The sequence below is a fragment of the Falco rusticolus genome, chromosome 4, assembly GCF_015220075.1.
Source record: "Falco rusticolus isolate bFalRus1 chromosome 4, bFalRus1.pri, whole genome shotgun sequence".
Taxonomy (NCBI): domain Eukaryota; kingdom Metazoa; phylum Chordata; class Aves; order Falconiformes; family Falconidae; genus Falco; species Falco rusticolus.
In genome coordinates, this window is record NC_051190.1 from 23,873,690 (window position 1) to 23,898,375 (window position 24,686).

Genomic DNA, 24,686 nt, shown 5'->3' on the forward strand with positions numbered 1-24,686 from the left:
TAATAAATACTGCACATCAGAGACACAAAGTTTTATCTTTACTTCCACACAGTATTTTGTATGTTATTGTGTCTTTAGGAGAAAAGGTTGCAGTGCCTCTCATTTAGTGGCACTAAAGAACGAGAATGGCTGATGGAATCTCTTATCCGTTATATTAAAGTAATTGGAGGACCACCAGGAAGAGAAGGCCTCTTAGTTGGTCTAAAAAATGGTCAGGTAACATGTAATGTCTGCTGTGTGTCTTTTCACTGCAAGTAAAATCTGTTCTGTGCTCTTAGGGGGAGACCTTAGGAGCAACATGCTCTTTTACAACCTTGATTTTTATATGATAGAGTCTCATCTTGTGATTAAAACTCAATTACCTCTTTCTTTCACATTCTCTGGCCGTAAAATTTATACGAACATGTTTAATTTTCTCTGAAGTCCTTAAGTTGTTAGGAACGAAGTACAAAAATGGAGTTCTTGGTGAACTGAGAGAGGGTTTGTCTTTAGTGTGTGTGTGTGTGTGTGTACGTTTCTCCTGATGACCACTTGTGAAGGTGTGGATGTTCTAGGGGTGAAATTGCTGTCTGTTTCACGAGCCGGTTAACAGCTGAAAATTTCAAACTGATCCCAGAGGTATTGATACAGAGAACAGGAATAGAGATGAAGTTGAGATCCTTTGTCTTCTGCATCTGTGCTATATATTCCTGTAGTATTATATTAATGTAAATTTTTAACTAGTGGAGCATTAAAAAATCTAGGATGTATACCATATGATTGATTTGTATAGGCTTGCAACCTAGAGTATGTTGTGGAAGCAAGTCTTTTCAAGATACCTCAAACTGAAATAATTTCCTTGATTTTAATACACAGTTTATCTCTGAAAAAAAAGTTGCAATTGCATGCTTTAAACAGCGTTAAAGCTTGTACCTGCTATGCTGTTTCTAGTTTTAGTAGTAAAAATGGGTGGACTCACTTTGGTTTCAAATATGTCTAGATTCTGAAGATATTTGTCGATAATGTCTTCGCAATTGTCCTGTTGAAGCAATCCACAGCTGTGCGCTGCCTGGACATGAGTGCATCCCGAAACAAGCTGGCAGTTGTTGATGAAAACGACACCTGCCTAGTATATGATATTCATACCAAAGAGTTGTTGTTTCAGGTAAAATTCAAAGTTTAGGGTTTTTTTATTTCTTTGTTTTAAAAGGGTCAGGGGGGCAGGAAGTGATTTGGAGCACAGAACATACCGAAAGTGTTGCTATGCAGAAATTAATGTAACTGATTTAAGCCATTAATCACATTTTGTAGGATTTAACTGTGATCTATTTTTCTATCGAAACCACCCTTTTAGAGATGGTAGACAAGGAGTTAAAAGACAGGAGATATATGTGAGCAACAGCTGAATAAAGAGCACTTAAACATGTGACCTTTTGAATTTAATTTAGAGTTCTGTCCTGGTTCCCTCTGTTGCATTAGAGTTAATGAGCATTTTGGCTTAATCATTAGTATGAACAGAATTAAAGCCTAAATTTATTTTTTTATTGTGTGTTCCAAGACTATAAAATGAATAATGATAATTCTCTTTTCACTGGCAGTTTATCAGTCATTCTAAAGGTTCACTCACATTGATGAAATGTTTTCAAAGAAAACTGGATAGATAGTATGAAGTGCTACAAAGACAGGGTCTGTTTCTTTTTGTAACAGGCAGAAAAACAATTGATTAAATGTGCTAGTTAACAGTGTATTGTTGTGGAATTTTTGTATTATGTTCTACAGTTTGACAGTATGGACCGTTCATAAATACAAAACAAAGGCAAGACAATTACAGCTTTTTATTAAAATGTAAAATATGTCCCTCTAAATCTGTTTAGGAATATACTAGGCTTTAGAACATTACAAACATAAATAGTAAGTCTGTTTGTACACACCCAGACTATAAGAAGTCAAATGTTCTAGCTGAGGGATGTGTATTTCTTAGGAAAGATGTGATTGCATCTGTTGTAATCATCAGTTATTTTGCTTGTTAGGAACCCAATGCTAATAGCGTGGCTTGGAATACACAGTGTGAGGATATGCTTTGCTTTTCTGGAGGAGGGTACCTCAATATCAAAGCTAGTAACTTCCCTGTCCATCAGCAAAAACTTCAAGGCTTTGTCGTGGGCTACAATGGCTCCAAGATCTTCTGTCTTCATGTTTTTTCTATGTCAGCTGTTGAAGTTCCGCAGGTAATCCTTTAATCTCATTAAGTGTTGCTTTACATTTCATAAACATCAGTGTTTAAGAAGTGAAAAAGCTTTTCTGAGATTTACTTGTATTCCATTACCAAAATGACTGCAGTTCACACTTTCTTAGTTGTTTTTTGTTATGTTGCATGATGGGGATTTTCTTGTTTATTTGGCATTAATTAAGCTAACTTCCTTTTTGCTGTTGTTGATTGTTTTTTCTAATTCTCCCTTTCTACTTGCAAATGCCCATAATCGAAAAGCAAAGATGAAGATAAGGTGCAGGTGTTACCTCTTCCTGTATTCTTACTGTAGTTTCTCTATGTACCTTTTCTCAAGTTGTAATTCCATTTTTCTTATGAGTACCATCAAATCTTGTCTTATTGTTGCTTCATCTAGATGTGTTTAGGCAATATTTAAGCTGTATATTTTAGTCTAAATGTGTAATATATGTGTAATCTTTATATATATTCTAAACTTAAAGAGATTGCCTTCCACAGATTGCTGGTTTCTGCATTATGGGAAACAATGGAAAAGTCTAACACAGTCCAATAAACAAAAAAAACCAAAAATCTGACTTAGGCATCCAGGTGTGGACAGGATTTGAAACTTAAGAGTCAGTGAAGAAGGCAACAGTGCTATATGCTTTTATTAACTAACTGCTACCTGTGTTACAGACCCCTTTCTGTTCCTCTGAGGTATTATCCAGATCCTTAATTAGGCTTTGGGTTGTCCCATGTTGTTGACAGCCATGAGATCAACCAGGTTTAGCACACTCTTCACCTGGCTTTGATATGCCACAAAATTATTGTGACATATCACAGAGGCAGCTTTTTCAAACCTACACTTTTGGAGGGAGGGAGTACCAAAAAGTATACAGCTAAATTGATAAAAATAACATAGAAATCAATCTGCATGCTGTCTTTGGTTGCAAACCCAGAGGTAAAGGTAATCTAGCTGCAGTGCTCCCTGTTTGTTCAAAGGGGTTGAGCTGTAGCTGCAGAGTGTCAGCCTGCACTTGACTGTTTCTCTCATAGGACAGGTCAGCATCTTTTGGCCTTAATAGTCATAGTGCTGGTAAAACGGCTTTGTCATCAGGGTTGGCATGAAAGGGTTACTTCCTCATGATACCTCTTCCCGTTGTCTGAATATTTCCAGGGATAGTTCACACCGGGCTGTTGTGCCACTTTTTATGCTTTTAGCCTTTGAGAACAAACTACCCCCTCCTTTCCTCTGCTTCCATAGTATTGGGAAAAATGTCGTCATACATAATATTTAGCTTGTACGATGCTCAGAAGAATTCATGTTTTTAACTACTTCCCAATATGCAAGGAACTGAAGTTTTCAAGATGGATGAGTTTTGAATATAATTAACTCAGCTTGTCTAAAGATACATAGTAATCACCCCAGAATGTCGTTCTATTATAGAAATAACCCATAGATTTGTTTGTGGAGCTTGTAATGGTTATGATTGGAATGGGTTTTTTTTCCCCCAATGTATGTAGATAATTTCATTAATATATCTCAGTATTGTGCTTTCTAATACGTGTTTTTCAATGGAAATCCTCAGTCTGCACCCATGTATCAATACCTGGAACGAAAAATGTTTAAAGAAGCCTATCAAATTGCGTGTTTAGGAGTAACTGATACTGACTGGAGAGAGCTGGCCATGGAAGCCTTAGAAGGGCTGGAGTTTGAAACTGCTAAAAAGGTAAAGCAGTTATTTACTTATTTAGCAGGAAGCTTGTTTTATAATTTTTTCTATATGTGCAGTCTGTGTGTGTGTAGTGTATGTTTTACGGCTGGAATACAAAGTGGTATTCCTGGGTCTGTAGTGTTTGTATGTTATCCCACATGCCAAAGATGTTCATTTGTTACATACGCAGGACCTTGAGATGAGGTTTTAAAATTAAATTTAATTTATCACTCTATATAAATGTCATGTTCTAAATCAAAGCGTTAAATGCAAAGAAAATGGTGTCTTTCATCTGCTGGAAAATGTGTTAATGAATTTGAGGGAAATAGAAGCGGGACGTTGGTGAGTGGCGGTGCTACCCACCGGGTGGCAGCAAAGAATGCCCTGTTGCCTGCTCGGCTCCCGGCTGGAACGGTACTCTTACCGCCCCCCAGGTACTCAGTATAATCTCAGCTCAAATGTGGAAGTTTCATATTCTTTGTTATCTACTCATTATTATTCTTTGAAGGCAATGGTCATGGGATTCCATCGTTTTGGTCATTTTCTGTCGGGAATGCCTTGGTTTTGGGAGTGGTCTATAAATGGGCATATACTGGAGAACAGTTTTCTGTGGCAGAAAATACTTCCTTATTTTTCTTTCACCACCTTTTCTTAAATAAGAGAGGGTGAATCGAGTTCAATGTTATGAATTTGTATGAAAGACAAAACATTCTAAAAATATACAGGGAATGACCTGTAACGATAGGCATCTTTTAATAACAGATTTTTTTAAAAGGAAATTAAATGCTTTATTTTTTTTTCTTTTTTTTCCTTAAGTGGAGGCATCAGAATAATTCCAGTTCCATGGATGGCTTTATGCAAATAGATATTCTTAAAAAGAAGTTTTCAGCGCCTCCTTGGAATCTTAAAGTAGTGCCCTCTTAGAATTAAAGCGGATTAATTCGAACAAAAGCAGCTTCTTGACATTAAAGGCGCTCATAGTTCCTAGTCCAATCTGGTGTAAGCAGAATATTCTATGCCCTCTTAAACATTCGTTTGGTTAGAAATCTCAAACATGCTGTCTAAGGAGTTAAATTTCTATTTTTTGATGCATGTCGAGAATAAGTGCTAAGCTGCTGTAACTTGCACGTGACACTGTCACTTGAGACTTTGGGTTGCACATTATCTTCATTTGCAAAAGACATTATACTGTCTTGCAGTACTTTTATCTTATCGTTGTCTTCCTTTCCTCTCTCTGAGCTACTTCCATGCTGGATTTTCAGAATGGTATAAAAACGATAAGCATATGCAGTATCCTTTGGCAATACAATCAATTATACGTTCTACCTTGTAATAGTTTCCTTATATTTTCTTGTCTGTATCATGCCTCACATCAAAATGGAAAAGCTGCAAAATAATCAGAATAAATGTATGTAATATTTTAAATAGAAGTTTGTATTTCTTGGGGGACTGACATACCTACACCTAATAGTCCCTGCCTTTGCTGGTTTATTTTCAGTGATAAGCTGTTTGGATTGTACCCCTGTCAGTCTTACTGCAGTGCCTCAGGTGCCTCAGTTGTAGTTAGAGCCCATCAGGTTAGGGACTACACAAATTCCAGCATATTTCTGTCTGTCCTGTTTGCACGAAGACAGCTTGATTAATGCATAACAGTATTTTGATGTTTTTTTTCCTGGCTTTTCAAGTTAATTCCTTTTATTTTTTTTTTTCCCTTTTCAATAGGCATTTACCAGGGTACGAGACCTTCGATACTTAGAATTGATCAGCAGCATAGAGGTAAGAAAGTAAAAGATAGGATATTTTCTTACACTTAAGTACCATGCCAAAATCTGTACTTTCTATTTTGGAGGAACTTTTGTTTGGATAGTGCTTCTGACTGTTGGGAGATGTGTTTTAGAGTGAAAAATCCTGATTAGCAGAGGTGACTCAAACTCTAGTCATATGACTGAAACTTCATGGGGGAAAAAAAATGGAGTATGGGACAGTGAGAACTTCTGAAACTGTTTTCAGGAAAACTGGAAGAATATTCAATAGTCAGTTAATAATTGGTAGAATACTGCTGTGCTAACAGAGCTTAATACAGAATGCTTCATAAACATGAGTTAATTAAGCCTTTCCCTACCCCCTGGAGGTAGGTAATTACTATTATCTCCTCTTTGCAGAGCCAGAAACAGGCCCAGAGAAATAAAATGACAAACTCAAGGTCTCATGACAAGTCTGTGGCAACTGGAAATAGAATTTAGGATTCCTTACTTCCATACTGTGCTCTAATCACTAGTTCTTACTCTTTTTACACTTCTTGATAGAGTTTCACCAGACAATAACTGTCTGTCACAAGCATGTTAAAAGACAGGGTATCACCTTTGTCCTTCTACAAAGACTTCATGATAATGCTTAGTTTAAAGATCTGTGTTGAGATGACATAAAGGGAATTTCTGTCCCTCATGCTAATTAAATTTACACCTTTTCTGAAAGAATACATTCCTTGTCTTCCATTTCTGCTGAGCTGTCCTGGTTCTGTCAGAATGCCTGTTGGCTGCAGTTAATGGTTGGTGGTGTCTGACATGGGACAAAGTTCTGCATTAGGAGCCCCCCCTGCCCCATTTTTTTTTTTTTTTTTTTTTTTTTAGCATTCTCTCACCACTTCTAACCTTTCTTTTCCACGTACGCCTGTCCAGATCTGCGTCTGTTGAGGGTATTCCAGAATTGTCACATTCTGCTTAATAAGGAAAAAATCCCTCTGTAAATAGGCATAAACTTACTTTCAGACTTCTTGAAAATGCTTCTTCTGAAGTGAGAGTTCTACATCATTGCTTACTCTTGGTTGTGGTGTATTTAATTTCTTTTAAGGCTTGTAAGGGTGTAACTAAGCACACATGTTCCATTAATGTCATGGTTTTCTCAGTAATGACACATTAGGTTTTTTTTTTCTTATTGGTGGTAGCAAGAAATGTAACTGCCAGATCTCTCTATCTGGCAAGATTCTGTGAAGTCTTTAAAAAATGGTGTAACAATTCCTCTGACTATGCTTTTAACCAAGATTTTAAAGCAAACTGTCAGCACTAGTCCAGTATCAGCCTAGCCAGTGTGATGAGAAGGCATGATGGCTGAGTCTCCTTCGGCAGCAGACAATCGAATTTATATGCTCATGGAATGTTCTTCCTCCTTTTGTGCAGTTTTCTTTTAAATGCAGTTCACATCTGTATATTTCCAAATGAGGTGGGCTAATGGTGGTAGTAATTTTATCCAAAGTGCAGGGTAGTAATGTGTTTCCAAGTTATAGGATGAAACATGCACATGTGTGTGTGTATATATATATATATATATAGTATTGGTCCCTTGAAGTCGGTGTACCGCTGGGTCTGATTCACATAAGGCGTTGCTTTGTGGCACTGCACACACTCTGCCTCTGTGGTCCCTTCCCAACAAGAGTGAGCAGTTCCAGTTAGCAGGAGAGTATGTACAGGCGCTCTGGAAGCGACTGCTGCCTACCTGAAATCATGAGCTTTTACGTGTGGGGACAGTGGCAGTGACACTGTTTTTTTTATTCAGAGGCCGGTTAACACGCTTTTTGAACGTGCTTATTGCTAGCAATTATTTTCATGTTTATCATCCCACCCGCATATATTGTTAATTTAGCCAAATTATATGCTGGTGAGTTTTTACAGGAAAAAATGAGGCACCCGTCAGATGCTTTTTTTAAAATAGCATAGCGTAATGACAGCATGTGTTCATTTTCCTGTCTGAAATCAGACGAAGTGATTTTTCATCACTTTGGTTTGTACAGTGACATTTAATTTTGCTCTTCCTAATTTTAATTAAGAAGGGATTTAATCCTTTAATTATAAATTCACCAGAAATGTAGGAGAGGCATAATTATGATATCCTGTTACAGGTTTTTATTAACAGTTAAAATCTAAGCCTGAGAATCCAATTCTTCAATGACTATTTCTCACCTAGGTCCTGATAATCTATAGTATTTTCTACATCTCTCTCTGTATGTTGGGTGGTTGTTTTTTTTTTTTTTTTCCCAGGAGCGGAAGAAGCATGGAGAGAACAACAATGAACTGTTCCTAGCAGATGTTTATGCCTACCAGGGAAAATTCCACGAGGCAGCAAAGTTATACAGAAAAAGTGGACATGAAAACCTAGCTCTCGATATGTACTCTGATTTACGGATGTTTGACTATGCAAAGGTAATAGTTCACAACTAAGTATTTAAATGTAGAAATATTAATGTACCTGTGACTGTTTTCAAAATAGGATCCTGCAAAAAGATTGGATGAAATGTGGGCTTTGAATTCTAGATTTTATTTTCTCAGTTGAAGTTAGTTTGGCTTATGTGGGGAAAAATGGCTATCTTTCGTGCCTCAGTGTAGTGGTAGCCTTTTTCTTCAGAGTCTACTATTGAAGTAGCGGATTGTGTTTTGTGTAGTCTCAAATGTGTCCGTGGAATTCCTGGCTTTTTGGTGGATTTTTTGTTGGAAAGTCAAAGGTGACTTTCATTCTGATTATATAGTAGTATCCATAGTAGTTTTCCTTTTAAAAAAAAAAAAATTAGTTTTTATGGCTTTGTTCCCCATTACCTCGCTCAAGAGTCCCTTTTTTGTATTCCAAAGATGATAAAATAGTGCACATGCAAAGTGGAGGAGAGTGTACATGCATTTAATTCACTTCCATATTATAATAAAAATATTTTTCTTTCAGAGTTTGAACTTAAATAAGGTATGTTAGTTCTATATTAATGTATTTTATAAAGTGTATAATAATCTAGTATATGTTTGTTAGCAAATCTTCTTTAAAAAAAATCTGTTTCCATGTAGAAATGAATTTAATATGGTCTTAAAGACTGATGGGTTTATATGGCGATAAGAAAGCATTACTTGGCTTTTAAGTCTTCCATGGTGTTTTCTTATCAAAATCCCTGAGAATGCATGCACTGTTTAGTCTCATTCATCACTCATCAGAGCCTTATTCTGCCCAATACAGGACAAAGACTTTACCATGACGTGCATATACTCTTTTAGCATAGATTCCACAAACTGTGCTACAGAGAGATCTTTTTCTTCCAAGAGCTTAATATAAATACTTTGGGGCTTTGCTGATGTAAGTCTGACTTCCACTATTTTTGGCTGATGAGTCTTTGTTAGCCTCAGTGGTTTTGGCTCCTCTTGAACATAAATGTAATTCATAGATGAAAATTTTCCCATAAGTCTTCGTAAGAAGCTTTTAACTGTTGGCCATAGTCATGTCTATATTTAACTAGTGGAGAGCAAAAGGTCTTGTGTCCTATCCTTGAGAGTAACTCCATGCAGAGGAAATTAAAGGTACTTCCTAGCACATGAAGGAAGCTTCTTGTGCCGGGAGTACACAATACATGGAAGAATATGTAAACCCCCCTTGTCTGCTAGTTATTTTTCTGAGGAAAGATCTATAGGGAGTGTGGTGGGTTTCTGTGTTGGGGGGTGGGGGTGGTGTTTTAATGCTGCCAGAATTAAGCTTAGGAACCCTTACAGAATCTGATTTCTTGAGCTTGACTTTGATTAGCTCTGGCTAGAGAGTCCAGACTGGAGGCAGAGGTCAGGAAGCCCTTTGGTATCTGGTCATAGGCTTGTTATTGCAGTACCAGATCACAAGTTACTAAGAACTCACAAAACACTCTTTATACAGTAAGAAGCTGAGCTTTTGATTTTGGACTTATTTTGGTGACCTAAGCTGGAAAACAAGTTGTGTGAAAGATGTTGTTCAACTTTATCCTTTTGCTTTGTTTTTTCACATTCAAAGATTATCATGGCATCTTTATAGTTATTCATTTGAATCAGGGCTGTGTTGCGGTAGGTAATGCTAGAGCAAAATCTTATGTGGGGCTCATTTAAGAGGTGACGTTCTCTTGGTCTTCTCTGTGTTGGGGTATAGTTCTGTACCTGTCAACTGGCTGCATCAGGGAAACTGCTGAATTGTGGTAGTGGAACAGATCTGTGTGGCTGCTTTTGTAGGGTTTTTTTGCCTGTTTGTTGTTTTGGGGTTTTTTAAATCTCAGTCAGAATTTACCAGAAACACAGAGGATAAGGTAATTTTCCACTCTCTTCTCACCCTTCCATTTCTCCTCTGTTACAATTTTTCATTTGGTAGAAGCTGTTTTAATGGACAGTAGCCTGTTCTGTTAACAGGAAAAATTGCCCTTAATTGATCTTCGAGTGTTGAAGTACTTCCTCTTTTATTTTTTTTTCTTTTCTCACCACCAACACCACCCCCCTGGCACGTGTTGTCAACAGATGCGAACCATATGGTGCCAGGGCTTTGGTATTGTCAGGAGAAGCTGAACAAACTATTAGAAATACTTCCAAAATGGTCATCGTTACAGCATCCAGGCTTGGTGTTTGCATTCTTTGCCAAAGTCCAACCAGTAGTTCAGAGTCACTCTTGCTTTTGAGCAGCTGTCATTCTGTCCTTATAAAAGAACTTCTTTGATATATTGTAATATAATGTCTTTGAAGAAATCAAAATTTCAGCCTGTAACTCATTTGTGGCTGGGCATCCTGATGCTAACATATGACTAAGTGGGCATACTATTGTTAACTAAGCATGGGCTGGGGCTGGGCCATCTTTGAGAGGGAAACTACCTTTTTGGCTTGCAAAAGAAAATCTGAAACTTGGAATTGATCTATTACAGTTTTTGACATTAGTACCTTTTTTTTTTTTTTGGAAAGGCATGTTCCTGAAAAGCATGCAGAAATAGTAATTTGTGTCCACTTAAACAGGCTCAACAGAGCAAGCTTTCCAAGAAACCAAATGGGGACTTTTATTACCTCTGAGGCATCTGTATTGCCTTTCTCCTGGCCCTCCCAAAATCTCCCACTTTCTCTTTTTTAATTGAAAACCATCTAAATGGGAGACTTACCATTTTTTCCTACCAAACATTGGGCCTTGATGATAAATTGCTGGTCTGAATCTGTACATGTTGCTTTGTATGCAGTGTTTCTTTTCTTAGGAGGCATAATGATATTAATTAAAAAAACTTGTGTGTATTTTAGAATGTTGACTCTAACAATGTTTGTAACCAGAAGGTAATGCAGACTTTTGTATTGCACTGTTTCAGGATTTTTTGGGATCTGGAGACCCCAAAGACACAAAGATGCTAAAAAAAAAACAAGCAGATTGGGCCAAGAATATCAATGAACCAAAAGCAGCAGTGGAGATGTACCTCTCTGCAGGCGAGCACATGAAGGCCATAGACATCAGTGGGGACCATGGCTGGGTTGATATGTAGGTTTTAGTTCCATCTCAGATAATGTATGAAAAAAATCTCAAATGAGTTGTTACGAATTCTGCATAATTTTAAAATAAGACAAAACTTGTTTGATATGCGCCTGTGTTTATATCAAATTGGGTATTTGGAACACATCTACAATTAAAAATGTTGTAAAAGTTACATGTTTAGAGGGTCGGGACATCAATATATTACAAAAACAAATGCATTACAATGGTAAAAAGTATGAATGCATTTGTCTGTAGTATGAGACTGTCTTCTAAAATATGTATGCCTTGAGCTTTTCAGAGTAATCATCACAGGAGTGCTTATATATGGGAACCTATTTCTGTTGGTTTAAACTGTTAAGGGTAATATCTACTGGGTAGAGAAGATAACTGGAGCACAGAATCCCTAGAAATTATGTGGCTACTCCTGTCACTGGTGAAATTCTCCCTGATTTGCAACAGGTGACACTGGGTCATTTGCTGAGTTGCCATACGATCTCAGCCTTCCTTTGCCTCAGTTTCGCCTTTTTTTGAGGCTAAGTGGGTCATGTTTATTCGGGAGTCATTTTGTTTAGGTCAAGGTTGAGGAAGTGTGTCCCATGTCACTTAGTCATTTAGGATCTATGCCTTCCCTCTGTCCTCATGACCATGTAGAGTCTGAGATACAGAGTTGCATGGACGAGTGAAGACTGAAGGAATTTGCTTTGAGTTTGTAAAAGGGCTGGGGGGTGGGGGCAGGGAAGTTGCAATATTTACTGAAAACTGTTTAAACAGTGTTGCATGGTACAACTATAATATTAAATAAGTGGTTAAACATGAAATTATTAAATAATTAAAAGGCGAAACAAGGCAGAACCTGAAACATCTGACTCTTTTACTGGGTCTAGGTTAATTGAAATTGCTCGAAAACTGGATAAAGCTGAGCGTGAACCTTTGTCAAAATGTGCCTTCTATTTTAAGAAACTTGATAACCCTGGCTATGCGGCAGAAACCTACATGAAGGTTGGTGACCTGAAAGCATTGGTCCATCTCCATGTAGACACTCATCGCTGGGAGGAAGTAAGCATGCGCATGATTTCCGTGTTTAAAACCGCTACTTCTTACTGTCTCTGGTTGCAAGAAAGGGAGATAAACGTCTGACTCCCCCCACCATTATAGTGAAGGGAGAGGCAAGGAGGGAGGCTTCTGTAGAATGTGATTCAGAGTATTTAAGTTACTTTTGTATGGCAGCATTTATTTGGTGCTGGTTTTATTTTTCTTTGGTTTTCTTTTTTGTTTGTTTCCTAGCTGAATATTTCTTGGTCTCACTTCTGAGCACCTTTTTTGCCTGTTGAATTATAGTTGCCCACTTCCAATGGTGATTCGGGGGATACTTCTAGTCCATTAGAAAGAATAAATAGTAATTACGGGAAATTCTGTTTTGAACTGTATTATTTTTAATTTGGACACACCTGAGTGAGAATACCACACACAATTTAGATCTGATGAATGTGTGCTGTGGTAGTGTAGACCCCACTCTGTAACTGGATTTATGTTCCTGATTAGGTAAAATTCTGACTTTGCCGAGTTTTTCCATAAAAACATGAGTCTACCAGTACCACCTACTTCACAGTTGGGGTCACCGTTAATTTTGTTCTTGTTTCTTCACAGTAAGTTTTTGATAGGTGTGGTTTCTTAAGGAAGTGCTTTCAAAGTACTGCTGGACTAGACAAGGCCCCCTTCCCCCAGTTATGTGGGCACTTCGGAAAATTGTAGACTTACTGCTTTGCTGATGAGTGAGTTTAGAAAGTGAATCTAAACTACATTTATAGTGTTACTTCAATTGCTTTAAAAGATATATTCAGTAAAAATAAAAATATTTGCCTCCTGCTGTGAAATCTACTAAATTTCCTAGATAATCACTTTCAAGTTTCCCTGTTTTAATAACCAGACGGTTACTGTGCTTAACTTTTTTCTTTTGTTGTTGATGGCTTTTTATTTTAACATACATTTGTTTCATACTGGAGAAAATACAGATTACACTCCCTATTCTGTGTATAAATTTTTATTGTGAATTTACTTAGAACTAAAGGATTGATCCCATGGAGTATTCTAAACCCTTTAACTGTTTAAACCATGCAGTGTTCTAAAAATGAATTTTTTATTTACCTCAGGCATTTGCTTTGAGTGAAAAGCATCCTGAATTCAAAGATGATGTCTATGTCCCTTATGCTCAGTGGCTAGCAGAGAATGATAGATTTGAAGAAGCCCAAAAAGGTAGGAATGTTACTGACAGAACGTTGGTCACTTGGAAGAGTATGGACTAAATTTCAATACAGAGCGTGCAGTCTCTGCCCAGCAGAGTTTCTTATCGGTGGGATTCAAAACAAAATAGAATCCATGTTTCCATACTGGTCTTAAAGTAGCTGGAAGTTTCCTTATTTGTTAAGAAAATTTGATGGATCTGTCAAAAATGATGGCATCTAAGTAAATTCCCAGACTTTCCATCTCATGTATCTGAGTGTGGCAACAGTATCTGGCATATAATCTGAACTGTCTTTTTAAATATTTTTAGCATAATAGAATTCAAAGTATGGCAGTCAAGTTTTAAACCTGAGTGAAAAGCATAGGTTTTTTCTTACTGTTAGGTAATGGGTTTGTACAAGTAAAATTTTCCTGTTTCTTTAAGAATTTTTCATGAATTTTGTTAGGCTTATAAAATTACCTTTAAAGAGAACTGTCAACCTTCCATCATGTGGACAGGCTTCAGAATTTAATTCATAAACTGTTCCAGGGACAAGGAGATGTTGAAGCAAGCTCCATGTGGAGCCAGCACGTTTTTAGTATGGTTACTTTTCTCAGGTGCAGCTCCATGTGACTGTTGCATCTGCTGTTTCCAGAGCCAGCTCAGATCTAAGCGTGTAACTGCATTTGCTTATAAAGGCCAAGCTAGTGAACATGCCAGACAAACTAGTTTGTGCATCTCTGTGCCAAAGCTTTGAGCACCTGGCTTGAGGGCAGTTTGGTAGTTTGCACATAGAACTCTGTGAATATAGATATGTTATTCCCAGTTTGTTCCACAAAGCTCTGTGTTGCTGTGGCTCAGCAAATATAAATGCCCCAGAACCGGGTGAGCTAGAGGTCATTGTGTAGTTATGTGGGTATTTGGTTATAGCTGAGCTAGTGAAATCCGGAGGCAATTGTGCTGTGGGGTTCGGTTTTGGGGGGGTCAGTTCCCCCCCCCCCTCCCTGTTACCCTATGTGAAGACTGTGTTTACCAAATGCATGTTTACCAAGTGAGAATTCAGTGTCTTTATACTGGTTCCTCAGCATCAAATAAAGAAATGCTATTAAGAAATGATAGAAGGATATAGCAAGTGCTGTACTCTTTCAAGATATTCAGCATTACAAACCAGAGCACTAACTTCAAATGTTAATTTATTGTAGTTCTGAATGAAGTTGTGATTTGCAGTGTTTAGAGATTGCCATTGTTTGTATCAAGATCTAATCATCATAGTATTTTTGCTCTTTATTTAAAGAAAAGCAGCCAGCATTGTACAAAATCTGTGAGCTCAAGAGCTGCTGAGACGGTGCAAAAGCCACAGAATACCTACAGATGCTTCTCATGTTCCATTAGTGTCGCTGCTTTCAAGGAGAAAAATACCAGTGTATAATCCTTTTTATCCTGCCCTGGATAGACTGTTTGATACTGGCTGAATAGACTGCTCTTAATTTAAAAACATTAATTTCAGTTAATTGATATAATCTCACTGTAAAATCCTCTTTGTTTTGGCTTTCTTTGTAGCATTTCACAAGGCTGGCAGGCAGAGTGAAGCTGTGAAAGTGCTGGAGCAGCTAACACACAATGCTGTGGTTGAAAACAGATTTAATGATGCAGCCTATTATTATTGGATGCTTTCCATGCAGTGTTTAGATATAGCCCAAGGTAAGTAACTGAAAGGAATTTTGTATTTGTTACATTCTCGTGCATGTAGACAAATGGTTACTGAATTGAGATAGCATTGCTGCAACTACTTCACTGTTGTGTGGCTTTGTTTTGGGGGTCTTTTTAATGCTGTGCATAACTCTGGCTTGTGCTGTTTTTGTAGTCCCCCTCGTTTTGCTGTGTGCTTATTTAAAACAAGTAAGCAAAATGTGGCAACATCGGCGTGCTTAGGCCTCCTTCTGAAATCTGACTAGAGTCAAAAGCATTGTCTCCTGGGACCATGTATCCTCATGTACCTTCCCACAACACACATTAACTAGAGAAGTGATTGGAAGGTTAACGTACTAGTGAATAAAAGATGTTCTTGGAGTGTAAGATACATCTAGTATTTGAACAAACATAGGTTGGAGAGGTACTTTACAAAATATTTCCTGCCAACAGAGATAAAACTGATTGTTAGCTATCATCTTGTCTTCTGAATGTATTTCACTGGGAGAGAGGTGGAGCCAATAGTTAATAGGTGTAATTTAGTAGTGACGAATACAGAAGATTGATAATAGTACCTTTTGCCTGGTGCTGTAAGTACCTGGTTTTTTTAGTTCAGCTGGTGCATAATAGTGCTGTTCTGATACCCCTCAGATATTTTATAGAGATGCAGATTTTTTCAAACGGCTTAGTAGTGTATTTGGTATCTCTGAAACAAATGTTTCAAAACTAGTTTTATTTGTAAACTCTGAAGTTCCAGATGAGGTTTCCAGTGATGCGTGCATACTGTTTTCTACCCTTAACTAAGCTATAGCCTCTAGTTGTATTAGAACCACTGCCTCAACTGTTTTGTCTTTTACCATGCTGGTTTTTAGACCAGAAAATCGCTCAGAAAAATGGCAAGTCTGTATAATGTGTGGTTTGCACAGGTAGATGGGACACACATGAACTGGTACATATCTCTCGTAGAAGTGCTGGCTCTAAAATCATAATATGCTGTTTTCTTCCAGCTGAGTCTCGTAGACTCAACTTGGAGACTTACACTAATGCCTTTGCCTCCTGCAGAGAATGAACAACAGAAGACTGAAATGTTACAGAAGTTTCATCACTTCCAGCATTTGGCAGAAGTTTACCATGTCTATCACTCTATTCAAAGATACACTGTAAGATACTCACTTCAGAAGTTGTGTATTTATGCTTCCTGAGCATTTTTCTTTAGGGAGTTCATAAATAACTAGAAATAATGACTTTTCATGCTATTAAATATTGAGTGTAGATTAGTGATACTGTATAGTAACTTTATGTCTTTATTATACAGCCTTCTGCTCTACTGTACTTGCGTTGTCTTAGTTCCTAAAAATTGCAGTGCAGTTTCAGCAGATCTGTGCTTGTCTCCGTGTGAGTAGACTGTGACGACTGACTTTCCACCCTCAGCCCTTTTTTGCTAGTTGCATCAGTTTGGTTCGACAGCCACCTTGAGCCTCTGGTCCTACACAGGCTATGGTTGGCTTTGCCTTTAATCATGGGAAAACAAGATTGAACAGAAGAAGGCACCCTAGCTTAGGGTTTCCCACAATGTGGTATGAGTATCAGTCAGTAATGATGTCTGTATACTACTCCAAAATGATAAGCAGTCATGAGCAACAAGCTCCTGCTACTTCCAGCAATTATAGTAATGTTGCCACCACTCTTGGTGGAGATGGCTTTTGTAAAACATTTGAGAACCCTTGGTCTGTGCCCTTGCCCAAAAGAAGACTGTGCTGTTGGAGGTCTTTGCTGGACAGACTGCTTCAGACCTTACAGCGGTGGAGACTCCACACTACTGCTGGCCAGTCTGCCGTCATTTTTAAACAGCCTGTTAAAGATTCTGCTTTAGCTACATGCACATCTTTTCCTCTCTTTTATGCCTGCAACATGCAGAAAGCTTTGGTGATAAAGACATGCAAAATCTACTTGCTATATTCTGTCAGCACCTCTTCTCTTTGAAATGGTATGAAAGAAACACAGTACTTGAGATGCCTAGTGCAGTGATGCTTAGTGAAATGAGTTGTTGGTTTTCCACTTTAGAAATACGTCTGTATTTTTAATACTGCAGGAGGAGCCTTTCAGTTTCCACTTGCCTGAAACCCTCTTCAATATTTCCAGGTTTCTGCTTCACAGCTTAACAAAGGAGACTCCTTTAGGGATCTCAAAAGTGTATCCTTTCAATACAGTACAAAATCTAGAAGTTATCTTGCAAGGTACATGAAAAAATAATTGGTGTTGATCCACAATGCAGAGATCTCCTGTAGGATATCTTCAGTTTCAGCTGTTGGTTATAGTTAATGGAAACTGACTTTTGTTCCTAAGGAAACAATCAACATCTTCAAACCATTGTGTGTTTAACTGTGCTATCTTTTTATTTTAATAGTTTTGAAGAGCTGTATAGTCTTAACATTTAATTCTCAAAACCACCCACCCAGTCTGGTGTATCACCTTTGTCAGAGAAGCAAGTTCTAGGATACCAGTCGCTGCAACAGGATGTTGGCTCACAATCTTGACAGTGTTGTTGCAAGAAGACTGAACTGAGACAGGAGCGGGGCGGGTGGGGAAAAACCAGGAGCTTTTGCTTCACATGAGGCTGGTTGGTATAGCTGTGTAGTGTCTGTCAGGCTAACATTTGCACAGCTTTGTTAGTGCATATTGCATCTTTGGAGAGTACTTCATAAGCTGTCTGTGTGAACCCTGTGGAAATGCACCTGTCTGTAAAAGATAACAAGAAGAGTCACTGGATGCCACAGGGAGGCCAAATTTTCTTGGTTTTCACTTCATTTATGGCTTTGGATGGGATGTTGGCTTTCCTTTTCCTAACTTCCTCACTCATAAATAATCTTTCATAAAGTCTTTTATAAAGTGCCTTGTGATCAGTAGCTTTCTAAACAGCAGTTACTGTTACACACTGATGAGAGGGAAAGACAACCCTTGGCCAATGACACAGAGCACATGCTTTATTTCCAATCAGATCATGTGTATTTAGTTGGTGTCAGTGGGTTGCTGGTGTTGTAAGATTTATTTTACAATGGATATACCCATTCACCCTAAAATTACTGAAACTCTGTGAGTGGAATCAGAATATTTAACCAAAGCAATGTTTATGTAGGGTAAATTCCTAACCTTGCTAACAATTGCCTACAGGCATTTGGATAGTCCTTTCACACTTGTTTTTCAATGGAGTTATGTAAACAGATTTCTCTTGTTAACGCCCATTAAAAATACTGGTGTTGGATATGCTTCATTGCACAACTTCTCTGATTGGATAGAGTATTGCAGGTTTTCCTAAATGCCATATGTATTTTTATTCCTTAATTAAATTATAGCAATACATTATTTGCCCTGGCAAAACAGAGTAAAGCTCTTGGTGCCTATAAACTGGCTCGTCATGCCTATGACAAGTTGCAAGGACTGCAGATCCCAGCTAGGTTCCAGAAATCAATTGAGCTGGGCAGCCTGACAATCCGATCCAAGCCATTCCATGACAATGAAGTAAGTTGTAATGTGTTTCATGTTAATCATTAGTATGTGGTTATGTGGCCTAATGCAAGAATCTGAGTTGCTGCATGCACAAAAAAATCTGAAATATATTACGCATAGCTCTGTGATAATTATATTCCTGCTGGAAGCACAGTCCTTCTGTTGTTATTCTTCAAGTTAGACTTGCTTTTGCTCCTGAGAACAAATGAAAATCAGTCCTTTCTTTATGGGCAGCTTCCATCCTCCCTCTCCTGTCTTGCATCTGCCTTCCTCTCTGCCTATTAATTCTTTCAAGCCTTATTCTCTCCGATCCACATGCAATTACTCCACAGTCTTTGTCTCTCTTTCTAGGTGGAGGTCACTTTCATTTGTCCCACTCTTAGCACTCCTTCCCTCCTCCCTTTATCCCTTGAATGACCTTCCTTCCTTAAAGTCTTATTTTAACACCTTTTCTTCTTTAACTGGTCTGACTTTCTGTAGTGTTCTATAAAGCCATGTCTCATGGAGTACTCACTAAAAATAAATTGTATTGTGCAAGTGAACATGCATCTGGCCACCTGATATAATAGAAGTACAATCTTAAGAACTGCCTAAAATAACTGCTCTTGAAGAGGGATGAATTAATTTGAGAACTTGTATTTGACCAAGCCTTAGAGCAAAAAAACTGCTTCAGTAACCTTCTTTTCAACTTCTTTTGTCACTGCAAGGGGAAGGTGAAAATTTAATTGTTAGAATGGTGAAGATGGCTATTTTGAATGTGGAAAACTTGCTGTTTTATTAAAAAAGGAAAGTATTTTCAGTCGTTAAAGCATCTGATTTTACAGCAGTATTTCTTCCAGTTTAGCGCTGATGTAGTATCAGTGGTGTAAACTGAAGGTGCCCATATTTACTTGAAAGCAAAGAGTTCAGGATGTGCTGACCTGTTGATGATTACTGTGCTCTGTATGTGTCTTTGCAGGAGCTTGTGCCCTTGTGTTACAGATGCTCTACCAACAACCCTTTGCTAAATAACTTGGGGAACGTCTGCATTAACTGCAGACAACCTTTCGTCTTCTCCGCTTCCTCCTATGGTGCGTTGGAATATCACATTTCACTGTACTTTTTAAGTTGGTAAACAGAGTAGGCTAGTACTTAACACTGCAGAGAGAACAAATTATTTGGTCAAACAAATCTTTCCTCTCAACTTTAAATTTGACTAAGTGGCTGCCTCTTGTCCCAGGGATTCTTGGATTTCATCGCAGGATAGCAGCAGTAAAACATTGGTTTATTGTGAGACACGGAACATATGAAGTGTTTCATTAACACAGATGTAATCCTTTCAGAAGCTGAAGGGGGTTTTGGTTTGTTTTAATTTTTCTTATTTAACTTGCTTCATGAGAACATGTGGGCAGAACACCACTGTCACAGAAGCCAGAGAGTTTTCATTTCTTAAGGGGTACAGTATCTTCTAGAAGACATTTTATGAGTACTTGCAGGTCAAATGCACCTTGCTTTTCACACTCCTTCAGAAGTACTGCATCTGGTTGAGTTCTGTCTGGAAGATGGCATCACAGATGAAGAAGCTGTAGCTCTCATTGATCTTGAAGCTCCAGCATTGAATAAAGGAGAGAATAAATGGCAAGAGATGATGACTGACCGTATCCTTTTGACTAAAATTTGTTTGCAGTCCTTTTCTTAGGGAAAAAAGCAACAATTTTCAATTCCCTCCCCCCCTTAGGGTTAAAATTTTCTGTTTGTCATATGACAGATGTAAGTGCAATTGCATCATGTTTCCTTTTCAAGTTAGTGTAACAACCAAAGTGATGTTTTAACTAAACCTAATATTTTCATTAAGCTTTTTATCAGGACAGTTTGTTTCTAATCATGCGAAATATTTCTTTTTAACAATGGAATGCCATGTTTCACCTATTCTGTTTTAACTCCTTTCTGTAAAGAATAGGGAAAATCTGAAGTGTGTTATTCACTTCTAGTAACAGTTTGCTTTAGAGGCTGCCTTCTTTTAGCCAAGGGAAACCAGCATTGATTTTCTTTGTAACCATTCCTGTTGGAATCTGTTTGTAATTCCTTGGCATCTAGAGCTCCCAGTTGGTATGGGGGCTGTATAATATTAGGTACAGTGTAATGTACAAGAAAACACAATCTCTGACTAAAGCTGCTCAACAATGCAATTTAAATAGGCTGCTTCATTTGCTTTTTTCATCTGTCAGAAGAGGGCAGAGAGAGAAAGAAGGCAGAGCTGATGTCATACTTGGTTGTGGTCAGTTTTGCCATTCTACAGCAGCTGCGATGATGAATTTCCTCAGTCACTGTGAATCACATCAAGCCCTTCTCTCGTACTTTCTATGATAATCTAGGCACTGTAGCTGCTTGAGAACACTCTGGAGCAACAAGGATACCAGTCCTGCTGGTATGCTTTCATATTTATTCTGAGTGCTAGCTACTGTGAGGACAGCTAATTTTACAGGAACTGTTTTTCTTCCTTAAGAAATGCATCTAGATGCGCAGAGTTTGAGGCTTGATGACAATACAGATATTACTGAAGATGATGATCCCTTTACAGCAAAACTGAGCTTTGAGGTAAGAGCCTTACCTGTATCTTCCAGTATTTGTTTCTTTCTACCAACAAAATTTAATAGAAAACTTTAATTTGCAATCCATGCCATTCTTCTGGTGTGAATGTTACAAAGACAAGAGAGATACAAAGCAGGAGACTGAAGAAGGCACAGCAGCTGAGAGGGAAAGTATCAGTTAACTCTTCTCTTAAAGAAAGCCACGAACAAACAGACACCCCCCACCCCCCAAAATCCTCAAACCAGCAAAAATCTTAAAGTAAACATTCCTGGAATTTGGTTTTATCATCATGCAGTGATACCACAGGGCTGTCCCCCAGGGTATTTCTGTGTCTAGGCAGTATACCTATAAAACAGTCATTACTGTGAGCTTTTAATAAAGACTGTAGGCTTGGGTGTTATTCACAAATAATTGTGTTTAAATGAATAATGGAAGCTCACTGAAACAGAGTTAGAGATGTGGCTGGATGCTGGTATCGCTGAAGGTACTGATAAAACTGACAGTGAGTTTGGTGACACTAGACTCAGGCTCATTCTATATTAGCTTTTTCTACTGAATTTGCCTTTGCTTCTTGCAACATCTTATTAATCCTCAAAGGGCTTTGCAGTTGGTAATAGTAATTCTTTCTAAACTGCTCTCCTGCAGCAAGGAGGCTCAGAGTTTGTTCCAGTGATTGTGAATCGTGCTGTTCTCCAGTCAATGAGCCGGAGAGATGTCTTGATTAAACGCTGGCCAAAGCCACTGCGATGGCAGTACTACCGTTCGCTGCTACCAGATGCCTCCATTACCATGTGTCCATCATGTTTTCAGGTAGTGTTTTCACTGGAGACGTTTAAAAAAAAACCAACACCACACAGCCAAAAAAAACCCTACTGAGAACCCTATGGCTGAAACAATTTAATAATTAAAACCTCATACTTCAAAATGTATTCAACAAATTCCTGAACAGTGCAGAGACAGAGAAGGTGATGAAAATCAAAAACTAAGCTGTGTGATGCACAGAGGAACAGTTGCCTTCTGAAAAGTTTGAGGTAGCTGAATTTGAGAAGTTGCACTGACAGCAAGTCAGAGCCTCTCAAGTAAACCTTGGCTGAACAACAAATGATGATTTGTATTTATTTCTTTTTGCTCAGTGTCTCTGACTTTCAGCCTGGTCTAGCAAGGAAAATCAGTTAGTAACTAAGTTAGCTTGTGGTTCGGTCCCCCTCAAGAATGGCTTTTTGAAATGCTGGAATTCAATCACGTTTGCTTACACAGAAACTGTCTAATTTTTGTCCTTTCTTCTGCAAAAGTAATTAATTAGTTTGCGCTGCTTTGGCAACACTGGCAGAGGTCTGTGAAATGCTTGCTGCTCTATACCAGGTTGTAGTGCTCTCAAGTAATTGAAAGTAAAGGACCAATTCTCTTGTAATGGTAGCTTCAGAATGTCTTTGCCTTAGAGAAGCTGTTGAGCTCAGTTTGCATTTTCTTTGAGCAAGTCACAAGTTAACTTGTCCCTAAATCTGTTCCTAATTAACAGATGTTTCACACAGAAGACTATGAGCTTCTTATACTCCAGCATAACTGTTGTCCATTCTGTCGACGGAGAGTAGATGAGTCAAACCAATGAAGAAAAACAATCTTTTACCTCAACTGACAGACCCCTCTTCATCTATTGTCTTGGCAAAACACTACTTAGATTCACAGAGTTTTCCTAACAACTTAGTTAAGTCATCTTGTTCCATTTTGTACATGAGTGCAAGTGACTTGAAGAAATGTAACTATTTGTTTTAAATGAAAATGTCTGTTGTTTCTGCATGTCCTCCCCGTTTCCCAGGCAAGCAGCTGAAGCAACACGGATTTTTACAGGAATGTTTCCAGGTCAAGTTCAGCCTTGAAGTAGTTACTGTTTTTACTCCAACTTGTGTTAGGACTTGATCTGCTCCTGTTATTGACAGATCTTCAAATAAATGGGACTATTTTCCACTAATCTTTGTCTCAGGATTTGCTATAATGCTATTTCTGAGCTTGATTTTTTTTTTTTCTTTCTATTCCATTTAGGCAAGAACAGCACTAGAGTTTAGAGCTCTTAAAATGTGATCTTGAGTTACACTGACCTTGGCATTGAGAACCATCTCACAGCCACAGCAAGGGGAGGCAGGGCAAAGCTTTTAATCTCTAGAATTCACCCTTGTTAAAATGCAGAGTGCCAGGTTGCATGTGGAAGTGTACATTTCATGTAAACCAAGCTACCCTGACAGAAGTACCTCAACTGCCTGCTGCCACGTATGTAATCCTGGTAATGTTGGCATGTTCACCACTGACAAAAGAAACACCACTGAGTTGATGGGCTAAACTTGAGTATATTTGCATAGTTAAAAATATGCCAGGGTGCCAGGCAGGAATACCAAAGCAGCTGATGGCTTGTAGTCAGGCAGTGGTTTCCCACAGCACCTCCTCTGTACCCAGGCTGGGAGAGTTCTGCACTGTTGTCAAGAGACAGCTGTAGCTGATGTAAATTGCTGTGATGCTAATATCATGGGATAGTTCCCATGACTCCTGGTATCCTGTTGATTCTCGTGGCATTTGTGATCTCAGTGTACCTTTGTGGTGTAGGTATGTACAGCTGCCTGAGCTCGTGCAGGCCCCTTGGCTGTCGTGATGACCAGAGGTGATGTACTGAAGGAGCATTTCTGAGCAGTATTGCCCTAGAGCCATGGGCAGACAATGTGAGAGGAGATGACCTGCCGCCTTCTACTGCAGCCTCTTGCTGAGGGGATTGTCATGATGCAGCTGCTTGACCAGACATAGTGGGTCGGTCCCAGGCAGCAACTAAGCCTCCATGCACTCACTCCCTGCCTACCTCCCCACAGGACTGGGAGAAAATCAGAAGAGCAAAAGCAAAGAAGCTTATGGGTTGAAATAAAGACAGTTTAAGTGTAGCAAAGCCGTGCATGCAAGCAAAGCAATAAGGAATTTATTCACTGCTTCCCAGTGGCAGGCACATGTCCAGCTTGCTTCCTGGGGAGCAGTGCCTTGCCATGAATAATGTTACTTGGGAAGGCAAATGCCACAAACACAACATCCTCCCTTCTTCCTCCTTTCCCTGTGCTTTTATTTCTGAGCATGACATTCTCTGGTGTGGAATAGTCCTTTAGCCAGCTGTCCCAGTGCTGTCCCCTCCCCACTTCTTGCCTAGCTCTGGCCTGTTGCTGGGGTTGGGGCAGGAAGAACCTCAGTGCTGTGCAAGCACTGCTCAGCTGTAGCTATGACACTGGTGTGTAACCAATACTGCTTTAGACACAGCTCCAAAACACAGCACCAGGTGCCTTCTATGAGGAAAGTTAACTCTGTCCCAGCCAGACCCCCATGCCAACATACTCCCAGGTGGTTGAATCTCCTGAGGGTGGTCACTGAGTGGTTCTCTGGCAATGGGAGCAATTTGTGTAGGTAACCAGCTAGGCTGGATTGGAGCTGGGAAGCAATAGGTCTGTTGACTTTAATTGTGCCCATGTTCCCTTGAGTTCTATTGTTGTTATGACAGCCCATCTGTCACAGC

At 38.7% G+C, this 24,686-nt stretch overlaps 1 protein-coding gene across 5 annotated transcripts in view; it reads left to right on the forward strand.

The window, feature by feature from the left end:
* Positions 1-23,117, forward strand: part of IFT122 (intraflagellar transport 122) — a 33,487-nt gene extending 10,370 nt beyond the window's left edge. For 2 of the 5 annotated variants that reach the window (XM_037385080.1, XM_037385079.1), the window contains exons 12-29: positions 79-216; positions 980-1,144; positions 2,010-2,207; positions 3,775-3,915; positions 5,623-5,676; positions 7,935-8,096; positions 11,000-11,166; positions 12,045-12,216; positions 13,311-13,413; positions 14,942-15,082; positions 16,133-16,230; positions 17,163-17,263; positions 18,424-18,589; positions 19,536-19,647; positions 20,086-20,214; positions 21,075-21,154; positions 21,794-21,958; positions 22,668-23,117. In XM_037385080.1, coding sequence (XP_037240977.1) covers positions 79-216; positions 980-1,144; positions 2,010-2,207; positions 3,775-3,915; positions 5,623-5,676; positions 7,935-8,096; positions 11,000-11,166; positions 12,045-12,216; positions 13,311-13,413; positions 14,942-15,082; positions 16,133-16,230; positions 17,163-17,263; positions 18,424-18,589; positions 19,536-19,647; positions 20,086-20,214; positions 21,075-21,154; positions 21,794-21,958; positions 22,668-22,757 — 2,382 coding nt within the window. In that variant the 3' untranslated portion in view covers positions 22,758-23,117. The remainder of the gene's footprint in view (positions 1-78; positions 217-979; positions 1,145-2,009; positions 2,208-3,774; positions 3,916-5,622; positions 5,677-7,934; positions 8,097-10,999; positions 11,167-12,044; positions 12,217-13,310; positions 13,414-14,941; positions 15,083-16,132; positions 16,231-17,162; positions 17,264-18,423; positions 18,590-19,535; positions 19,648-20,085; positions 20,215-21,074; positions 21,155-21,793; positions 21,959-22,667) is intronic. The other 3 variants (XR_005103860.1, XM_037385081.1, XM_037385082.1) reach the window with 3 other exon arrangements.
* The last annotated feature ends 1,569 nt before the right edge of the window (positions 23,118-24,686 follow it).